Source organism: Pocillopora verrucosa, chromosome 5 (genome assembly GCF_036669915.1).
Source record: "Pocillopora verrucosa isolate sample1 chromosome 5, ASM3666991v2, whole genome shotgun sequence".
NCBI lineage: Eukaryota > Metazoa > Cnidaria > Anthozoa > Scleractinia > Pocilloporidae > Pocillopora > Pocillopora verrucosa.
The window spans coordinates 22,287,997-22,299,521 of NC_089316.1; the positions used below are offsets into that span (position 1 = coordinate 22,287,997).

Here is an 11,525-nt window from a genome sequence, read left to right on the forward strand (position 1 = left end):
ACGTAAAACGTGTACAAACACATTTTATTTCCTTTTACTTCCTGATCCGAACAGACGGCTAGGTGTTGATATAGTTGTCTTTCGAAGCAATAATGAAGTAATCACATATTCATACGGTAGAGGAAATACATCAGAATATTTTTGAAGCTCGTACTTTTATTTCAGGATTCCTTTCTCCAGTTACACCGATATGAGTGTGGACCTCGTCGTTAATTTTTCTTCACTTCTTCTTCTCTCTTGCTTATTAGTGTATTCATTCACGGGCAGAAATCGAACTTAAAAAGTAACGTAATTGACGTCTACAGCTTCCTTTTTAATGATGAGTTGTTGGACAAAACAGAAGTCTGATGATTGAAGCTATTTTCGTTTTGACCCTAAGGTTTCTTCTATTAGATTGAGAATTGTTATTTTCCAACAGACGATTCGATCCGCTTTTTTCATGAAGTTAGATTACTAAAAACCTTGTCTTTTAAGGTTAAAGTGGCAGGCTCCTACAGTCACTTTGATCGACCCTTGTGAAGAGCCCGGCCTAGTAGAATGACTTCATAGCCACACAGACTATTGATAGAAATTGGCCAACCAGAGCTTTCTTCAGCCTGATTTATCCAAGATGAACTTTAGAATCTTAGGTTTAATCGGAAGTTGTATAGTATTAGTTGGCTAATGTAATGCATGAAAAGGAAAACAACCCAAATGACATGGGGTGTATATAGAAAGGACATCACACCGTGAAAAGTTATCGTAACTATTAAAAAGTATTCATGTCTACGGGGAACACAAACTATTACCAATGTTAAACTTTATTTAGGGGGTTTGAATCATGAACTCGATTACTCTTAATTTTAATGGACAAACAAAAACATTCCTTGCAACGTACCATCTGTATGTAGAGCTGAATAACAACTTGCATTCTTCATATATCGATATTTTAAAACGTAATCGAGGTAATTCCTATACAAAGAAATAATAACACATTTGATCGCGGTTTAAATCATACTGTTCGATCAGAATGCTGCTTTAGGCTCTACAGCACCATGATCTCAGCAATGCATGAAATAAACAGCACTTACAGTAATATGCTTTCTTCCCACATTTAGAAGGCAATCGATAAATGAGATAAACTGCAGAAGTCCGTTGGCTTGAAGTGCCTATACTGATTAACATGTAAAAATTAGAAAATCGAGGTTTTTAAGGGTTCAAGACTCCAGTCTGAACTGATGAGTTGGAAACGTTCCAAATAATAGTACTTTGATGGAGTTTAGGCCGGAGCTATTTTCGGATCTAATTGATGTCAAGTTTAATACCGATTGAATTTCTTTTCCTTACGTTCAGCTTCAAACAGCATTTCAGAGCATTTACAGCCATAACTCAACATAGCGTCATAGAACAACAAAATTTTGCACTCTACGGCTAATTTCGATACTGGCGCTGACGAAGCAACCTCCATTATTGTTTAACCCTTTAACTCTCAGGTCAAATTTGTAATTCTCCTTACTGTCAACGATACAATTCTTAAAATATTAGATCGGAGAATTTGATATTGGATCAACCTATTTTCCCCAAATTGATATTTTTCTATATTCTCGTTACTCATCTGGTTGATATTGTATTTATATTGTAAGGAGAAATTCTGTCTCGGTCACTCATGGGAGTTAAAGGGTAACGATCACAAGGTTTCTATCGAGAGGAAGTCATCGCACCGATAAACATTGTGTGACCCCACAAAGTTGACGACAGAGTGTGCCACGACTTGTTTCCTTACAGTCACAACTATACTGCAAACCCCTGAGACAGTCATAAAGTCATACTTAGCTTCTTGCATGCCTTGTCGTGTCTCGCGACCCGCTCCCCGTCTCTCGCACGAGCAGTTCCATTTCTCGCTCATGCGATATTTTTGGTGCGTTGTGCCTCGTTTGTCGACATTGGTTTTCCCAAGGGAAGATAAGATTTCATATGATTGGCTTCTTCATTGTCACTTACGAAAGAAAAAGGTTCATTGGAGATTAACAGCAATCCTTTCGGAATCCAGTTATGAATCAAATAATAACAGTTATTTTCGGTTAAGACGGTCAGGAACTTAGATATTTCACTAAACATCATAAGTCGTACAAAATCAGATTTGATCAGCTCCCTATGCGACCTCCATTCCCTTTGCGGTACTTGGATCTAAGCTAATTAATGAATGGAATAGTTTGTCTAATAACATTCGAGAATCAAATAGTATTGCAGCCTTTAAAAGGAATGTTTTAAATTTTATTGAGGATAATTAGAACTTTTATTTTTATATTTGTATATATTTCTCTTACACCTTAATTAGTAGGACATCCCTAGTATGGTGCGTCAGCGCTTTTGGTTGTCTCCTTCTCCACAACGTTTCTTTATTGTAGTGATAAATTTCATGTATTATTTATTCATAATCTAGTGGAGTGAATATCAAAGAGAACAAATGAACAAAATAATAGCGAAACACGTGTGTTTTATAACTTTGTAAATTTCCTAGCTGTCCCATACAGAACCAAAACGTGAAACACCGACTTTTACGTCCTCTTAGCAATGAAACCTCGACAGCAATTTAATCGCGGTTTTACTTTGAACTCAACAAGACGCCAACGTTTTACCACACGTCGCCGTAAAGAAATCTTAACTCCCTCAGTTCAAGCGCGACAACAACCTCGAAAAACTTCACCCCGGGATCCCGGCTTGTAAGAATGAATGTAAACACGGGCTATTTTCGATCATGGCCAGGCAGGTTACCTCACCTACCTGGAGTCTGCAGAATGCCGAATAGAGCACCGTGCCGAAAAGAGCACAACGCATAAATTATGACTGATTATGCAATTGAAGCCATCTGGCTACTCAGTATTTGTCGTGCAAGATACGGCTTCGTCGAATTGCTCCCTCTGTATAAGCTGTCCTTTCGGTGACATACTTTGTTTGGTGCTGGATTCTTGTGTAATCTTTAAGTTACTTATTTTACAAAAAGTCAAAACAGCCCACAAGACGCTTACATCCCCAAGTGTTACGTTGCGTAAATTGAGTACTGCGGGTCTCCCAATTCTCACTTAGTTTAACCATTACTTAAGTAGCATTATTTAAATTTAGGCAGCGAGACTTTTTCCATGTATATTGATGTCTGATATTAACCTTTGTTCCCTTAAACCCAGTCTTTCGCGGTTTTTTTTTTCTTCGTCAGTGGCTGTGTTATCAATGAATCCATTTTTTAGTCTTTAATCACAAATCAGCGCTGAGCTCTAAATTCTCATAGCAGTTGTGATAGCCTCACTGAATCATTTGCAACGTATTGTGCTTTAGTGAAATAAAGGCAAATAAAAACGTCAACCAAATTTGTAAAAAATATATTTTTACTTGAATAATGCAACTGGCCGCCGGTTGTAAAACCTGAAGCTGCTATATAAGGTGAAACGGAGGCAAGGTAACACGTTCCCTCGCTTCCGTTTCACCTTGGTGGGGGGGAGGGGGGAGCGGGTGCGTCTATAAGTAGGCTAATCAATTTTGTGCTCTCTGCGACATCTGCTCACCAGGAATTTCCTTTCAAATTATTCATCACTACGGTAAAACAGACTAAACGTGTGAATTCCGCGTAGCGGTATGTTGTCCTGAAAATTTACTATGATTTTCATGATAATTTGGTTCTATCAACTGAGTTGATAACTAAGATGGCCGCTGTAAAGAGTTACTAAAGCTGACCTCTTGATTGCTAACCCTTCGTTAGAGCGAATGACGATGGGCTATCGCTCAAAACGTCAGCTGTAAAAACTATTTACGATGGCCGATTTATATGCGCTATCAAATCAGTTGATAAAATTAAGTTATTTTCTAATACCGACGTAGTCTTACAGTTTCTTTGGAAACTTACCCCCTTTAGGATTTTCACTGTCTGTTTACGAAAAAGATTTAGTCGCTCAAGATTAATTGGTGTCTATTCTACCGTCTTCGAGAAGAGCCTTATCAAAAAATAAAATGATGAGAATAAAAACGTTGTTTATGGTTTGATTTATTTTCTGGTTCTAACAGGTACTTCAGAGGAATTGTAATCCTGATTAGAAATTCTTTAAAAATTGCTTTGGTAATATTTCAAATATAGATTTATTTTGAGCTCACCTCTCATGCATTGCATGGCCAGAGTTCTAAAGAACTGTTTGGTTTTGGTCTCAAAATAAAGAATTCAAAAGCTTGAAGTCAACCTTTACGCACTCTGTGTAAATTTTATTACAAATGGGACAAAGAATAAAGAGTTCAACTGCAAAGAGAATTCTTTAGTTTTAGTTTCAAAAAAAAAGTATTCAAAAGTATGAATAATTCAACCTGTGGGTTTAATGTGTAAATGTTGTCACAAATTGAACAAAGAAATTAAAGCTTTATACTGCAAACAGAATTCTTTAGCTTTAGTTTAAAAAATAAAGTAGTCAAAAGATTGAAGACAGGCCTTTAGTGTAACGTGTACTGAAATGTTACCATAATTCGGAATTCTTTAATTTTGCTCTCAAAACAAGGTTTTTTAAAGGGTGAGATCAAACTCATAGCGTTTTGCGCAAATTTTTATATAAATTGGACAATGAAGAAGAAGCTGTAATGCAGATGCAATTCAAGTTTTGGTTTCAAACTAAAGCTAACCTTAATGAGAAAATTTTGTCACAATTTGGACAAAGAAGAAAAGAGCTATGATACATATAGCTCTATAAGATATATATATATACACTATATACATACATATATATATACTAGAAGTTCTCAGAGACGTTCAATACGAATGTTTTAGGTATATGGAATGTTTTGGGTTCTTCGTGAATATTCTATGGCGTTACGTTCTCGTCTGCAAGAGACGAATGTGCTGGATATTTCTTTTGCCTGTGTATCAAATAAGTAAAACACAACGTCAAACTTTCTTCAGTGCCAAGTTCATGTCAAAATTCTGCCCAATTTGGACACCAAATGATGTTTCACTTTATCGAATGAAGAATATGTAAGCAATGTTAAACGTTAGAAACCTAGAAACTGTAAAACTGCTGCTTTTACGAAAAGTAAAAAAAGGAACTTTTTTGCTGCATTTGCCATTAGATTTTAAGGCATCAAGAAACAGTTAAATTTTCGATTTTAAAGAAAGACCCAATTTATTAAAAAAATTTCGCGTTGTTCTTGACGAGATGTGAGGGCCATTAAACAAACAAAGTTTATTTGGTAAGTTGAAAGTAAACACGAAAGGTAGTTAATGTGGTTAGAAGCCTTCCAATCACCCGGTTTGTAATATTCAATACATCTCCGAATACTTTTTCCAGCAACTTACTACATACGATATGTTCTGCTCTCAACGATAAGTCTCTCTCCAACACAGCTCTAGCTTGGGTAAAATGATAATGTTTATCCTGTGTTGTTCTTAAAATTACATCCACACAATCAATAATTAAAGCAGGTCACAACAGCTTTCAATACTCTCCTCCATACAGGATCTCAACCCACCTCACTGAGGTAAGGAGCAAACTAAATTACTTTAACTGTTATCTTTCGATGGAAATATCACGTACAGGATGTAATATTTTTATAGTCCTCTTTTCGTCACTAACAAAGAAAAGTACTACTTAACCAATGTTCTTGATAAATTACGTTAGAAATGAAGATTGTAAAAAATGTTTACACATAGAGACCTCTTGACTAGTTAAGGCTCTTACCAAATAGGGGGCAAAATTATTTGAAATTGAAATTGAACACAACTTAAAAAATTATTAATTTATTTTTAACAGAGATGGTTTCTTTGCTTTTGCTTTTTTGTGCAGAAATAAGATTTCATTCAACTGAAATACGAAATTGCGCAACAGCGTGCACGTTTATTACCAGAAATCTAGGTCATTTCGTTCTCGTGATACTTCTTGCCTGCGGTGCACTCAAAGTTCTACGGAGCATGTCTGAAGGCGTTAATTGGCAAAAACAACAAAGATTGCTTAGATTATGTTGCACTAAAAATAATCTTTCTTCAGCGAATTTTGAAATAGATTTTAAAGGCAAAAGGAAATATAAACCCGGGGAAAAATTACATCAAGTGGAGAAACTTGTCAGCGGGCACAGTGATGAGGGATCAAATCATTATCAAGAGTGATGTAGTTGGGAGCGCTTGCTACTAGGATCGCTCTTGTTAACTCTACCATGCCATTCGTTTAGAAGATAATATGGTATTTCAACCGACAGGGCAATCTGAGAGTCGTCAATATCTTCAAGGCTGCGATATTTTTTTGCTGAGATGCTAATTCGAAGATTATCCCGAACTTTTTGCCTCTCACAATCGCTTACTAAATCAGACATGGTTTGAACTTTAAAAAACTAGTAGAGAGATGCGTTGCAGATATTGTAGCAGTGTTGTAATATTTAAATTGTAATTGCCAAGCGGAAAATATCACAACTACTCACACGACCCACGCACACACGCTTACACACCCTTCGGAGGAGTTCTGCATAGTATATTTTCTAGCCTCGTAAACAGTTGACTGCTGATTTGCTGACCAGCGTATTTGCGTATACACTATAATAAATCACGCACATAAAGTACCTTCCATAAAAATGTCCGGCTACATTTCCAAAATGGCTCCCAAAACAACGAAGGAAAAGTGCCGATACGACGAGCATTTTCTGTATTTTTCGCCTTGTTGTGACACCAGTCTACTTAACAGCGCCTTAGGTGAAAAAGTGAATTGTTGCTCTTCAAATTCGTTGATTTGCCCGAACTTTTAAGTCGATCTACAGGAAATTCTGGCGGTTCTTACCGGTCGAAACCTTTAATATGTTTCTTTTTCTAACCGCTTCTAATTCCTAAAAATTGAAAATTGTGTCTATCGCAAATGCATCCAATTTTCGTTTATTTTTTCGATCTTTTTTCTTTTTTAACGACAAGGGAAGACATTTTATACAGAAATGATAATTAATAACTGGCTTGGGTAGAGAACTTTTAAAGCAAATGCAAAATCTTTGATTTGAGATGACGAGAACATTAATTCTTATGTTTACGCAAGATTAACAAAGAACAACAAGTGTAACTGTAATACACGCGACTTGCATCTCATGCACACATTCGGTTCGGGTCCAGGGGTCTGTTTCTCGAAAGTTCCGGTTACGGACCCGAGGCAATATTTTTTTTAATCAGAATTTTAAAATTAGCAGAGCAGGCTCTGGTACTCTAACCAGTCCATATTGTTTCTTTAGCTAATATTTTTATTGTATACTTTTTCAAAAACAGAAGAGCTCTATGGGCACGTTAATTTAACCGAACCTTGGAGAAACGGCCCGTAAACTACGCAGGAAACGGTTGAAAACTTTTCAATACTTCCACAGTTAGGCCATTTCTGCTGTTTAAAGCATTCACCAACACTTGTACCGTTCCATTATACAAGACTAAGAAGGGTTCATGCAGAAAAATTGCCCTGTTGTTGATTTTCTCAATCACTGCACGAAAACTTCGATCCTCATACAAGGGTAACCAGAAAAAGAAAGGTGACCGGATAAAATCGAATGTATCTTGCTTGGACTGGGTTATTCATTGTATGTTTTACAATGGTATTCAAGTCTGAATTCGCTTCAAAGATCTGCAATGAAAAAAAAAGGAGAAACCACTTAATGATCAGGTAAAATTTATTCTCAGGTAAGCTACTTGAATGAGATTCCCCTCTCCCTCCGGCCTCCCTGATATAATTTATTTTCTAGATATGTATTGAGATCTCATTTAACCCCTTCGCTGATATCACTGGACGAAAAACAAAATTCCGGTCACGGAAGTGTTGCTAAAACCTGTGTTTCCATTGCGGAAACGTAACGGCTAACATGTGTTTCCGTTAACAGAATCATGATATCTACTCTCGTTGCTGTGGACACAGCGGAACCGGACCACTTTTCTACATGTTTCCGATGGAGAAGAGGACAAGATTTTTTATTACTTTGAAAAAATGTGAAAAACTCCAAATTTTGGAGATCACTGAAATGACTCTTTATCCTGAGTGTTATTTATTATTCTTACATCAATTTTAACTATTACTTAGCGGTAAATCCTCTCTCAACCTGCGCATGCACACAGAAAAAACCTAAGACTAAAAAATGTTTAGTGAAGAGATAAAATTGACAGCGTACTAAAAAGTGACCGTCACGTGTTAGACCTTTTCGACGTTTTGCTCCTTATATGCAGTCCAACTGGTGCATCAGTAGAAAAGGAGAGCCTGTAGCTTTTATATAAACGATCCGTTTGCCTTTCCTTGTGTGGCGACTCCGCATACTGTGCGCCCTGCTCCCATATAAACCTGTATATAGTTATCAGTGATTTTAGAAGACTGCTGACACCAACCGCTGTCTCGATTGAGCCATCCTTTGCGTGGATAATAGCTGAGATAATTGGAACTCGCAGTGATTTGGGCGTCAGGTAGGATGTTTGGATCCTCTACTCCTAACGCTTCGCAAGATGGTGCAGCTGGAAGAAATGTAAATTCAGAACTTTTGTATATATTATTTCAACACGCTCGTTGCGCTGGTAATCAGATCTTTGACACATGTATTCTACGTATTCCACGGCATTTTCTTTTGAGGTTTCCTTGTAATTGCTACTTTAAGTGTAATATCGGTTTTTTTATACAAATGTAGATGCCCTTCGCAAACCAAGCTACAAACCTTGTTTTTCTGCTCGATTTTATGGCCCAGGCACAAAGATGGTCATAAATCCGAGCAGAAAAAAGGGAAGGTTCTGCCAGTAAATAGACAAATAAATAAATAAGTTGATAAATAATTAATCAAATAAATAAATTTAAAGGATAAAACAACTTGACATGGATCTACTTTACCAACATAATAAGTGCTTTATCAAGTTTTATTACACTGATGTCAACAAATACGAGCAATTGAGTCTTGTTACCCGCTGTTTCCATATCGCAAGGAACAAGAACTGTTTTTCCCTTTATAATGGAATCAAGCCAGTAACTGCCACTGGTCGCTTTCCCCTCTTCGCTTGCTTTTATATCTTTACACGTTTCCCCTGGAAATTCAGGAATGGAGCCAAGAGGAACTGAGGATGGAGAATAGTTTTATCAGGTACAAATTACTTCAATGAGCGCCAGTGCTAAGGCTGCCTTTTGTTGAATCTCACCTCTTTTCTTATTACTCCTAACATAGTATCTCTCAGAATTTGGCACAAAGTTCTCTGGTCTGGCTTCCTTAGTCCTGTTGTTTAGTTCACATAGCTATTCTGAAATGACGTAGTTGAAGCTGTGACACCTGAAATCATTGTAACATGCCTGATGGCATTCAAATGCAATCGATGATCTCATTGTCCTGAAGGTGTGTCCTCGCAGCATCATACCGGAAATGGCATGCTCATCCTCCTTGCATTGTTGAGTGAAAACTTCGGACACGTAGCACATGCACAGTACAATTACAATGCAGAATCGCATTGTTATTAGCACTGACTCGTCCTTTTCTGTAAGAGAAATTTCATAGGCTGACATTTGGATGATTTGGGTGGAAGAAAGAGCTATAATGCGAAATTTTTCAATCATGGTTGAGAATGCACCAAAATTAAAGAAAAGAAAGGAGAAAAAATAGAACAATCAAAGTGGGGATGGATTTTGACACTTGAGATGCAGTTTGGACGACAGCTTTGTTCGTTGTAAAACCAGCGAACTTATAGAACTTACTTGTTTATCACACAATCCATGCTCTTTTTCGTTTTTGAAACATTCATCATAACTTTTGAAGTGCGATGTATCTTTTCTTTAAAAAGTATTTCTGCACGCCTTAGGACAACAACTACCTGGAAACTTTGATTTAGGTGCACCATTACGGGATTATTTTTAACTTTTTTTTACGATGAGCGGTTAAAATTTGTTACCTTTTACGCTTAACGGTTAAGTTTTATAGCCGTTTTACGGCCATAAAAGAGAATGTCCTCTACCCTGGCCTAGTGTCTGACAGAAAGTTTGTTTTCGCAGACGAAGTCATTTTTTACAATCTTAAACCATATTTCAACGGAATACGGTTGTCTTTTGTTGACATATTCATTCATCCAAGATCAATGTTTAAGATCAATGCCAAGCCTAAAAGCGGAGCTCGCATTTTTTTTCCCGCACGTCCCAAGGGCACAAGGCCTTGCCCCGGCCAGGACTAGAACCCGGGTCGTCCCGCTCGGGGCCCAGTGCACTGACCACTGGACTACTGGACAAAGCCGTGGCGCTGGCGTGCCCGCGGTACAGTTGACCACGCATGTTAAAAGTAGCACCTTGTACGGTCGTGCGGTCGTGCGGTCGTGCGGTCGTGCGGTCGTGCGGTCGTGCGGTCGTGCGGTCGTGCGGTCGTGCGGTCGTGCGGTCGTGCGGTCGTGCGGTCGTGCGGTCGTGCGGTCGTGCGGTCGTGCGGTCGTGCGGTCGTGCGGTCGTGCGGTCGTGCGGTCGTACGGTAGTAAGTCCAAATTTTTTCGGCTTGATGGGTTACTATTACTACTACCATTTTGTATAATCATGGAACTACGCTCTGCGAGCTCCGCTATAATTGACTCACACAAATCTGCAAGAGAGAATAAACACAAAACAAAATCAAATTTAACTATCCCATCCTTTAGGAAGACGTAATGATACAATATTGGGATTTTTTAAAGATCATAAATAAAAATAAAATAAACATGGCAACTTAGAAAATCGGATAAGTTCTGCAAGCACTTTTATAGTTTAGAAGCTTTAGACTTCTCTTTACATATTTTGTTATTCTTTTAAAGGAGTTGTGTAAAGCTCATTAATCATTAAGCGGCTAGTACAGTCCTCAAACACTTAGATGTCTATTCACGCTTAACCAGTGTGGAGAAGATCAAAATTAAACAACGAAATTTGACACTCTGGTCATTATAGACATATCGCGTCATTTAAAGGGACACAAACGAGTTAAAATACGTTACAGTGTTTGGTGAATGCTTTCCATTTCTCCCGAAATTTAGCTCACAGAACTCCATGAACCAACCCTCCTTTCCGCAAATTTGTTTCCATCATTAATGATGGAAACAAAAACTTACCATCTCTCTTATTTCTATCTAAAAACATTACGCTATTGACATTGCTGATCCAAGCAGTACACAGGACGCGTGTCATAGGCGCTCACCGTGGAGTCTCTGTGGTTCAGTGGTTAGAGCATCAGAGCGGGGAATCCGAAGGCCTGAGGTTCGATTCCTCATGGGGACTCAGAATTTTTTCTTCGTCCCGCGTTCGTGACAAGACGAAAAAAACATCTTTCTCTATCATTAATGATGTTACGCTGTTATGGACCACAACCGGGTTTTGAGCGACAAACGCAACATTTCCCTAAGACCATCAAAATCAAGTGGACAAACCACAGTTTGATGTAATGCGTGACGTGATTGTGGAAAACTTTCCCCTTGTGATTTGACCTGTTTCACGGGTTCTACAAATCGAAACCAAAATTAGTTAGTGTAACTAGTTAGAATGGAAAGTTATTAAAATAGACTGAATAATTCTATATTTTAATGAGAATTTTTTTCG

At 37.8% G+C, this 11,525-nt stretch overlaps 1 protein-coding gene across 2 annotated transcripts in view; it reads left to right on the forward strand.

Moving 5' to 3' along the window:
- LOC131770579 (uncharacterized) overlaps positions 1-994 on the forward strand; it is a 101,481-nt gene extending 100,487 nt beyond the window's left edge. For both annotated transcript variants that reach the window (XM_066167633.1, XM_066167631.1), the window contains exon 12: positions 475-994. In XM_066167633.1, coding sequence (XP_066023730.1) covers positions 475-479 — 5 coding nt within the window. In that variant the 3' untranslated portion in view covers positions 480-994. The remainder of the gene's footprint in view (positions 1-474) is intronic.
- Positions 995-11,525: the final 10,531 nt, after the last annotated feature.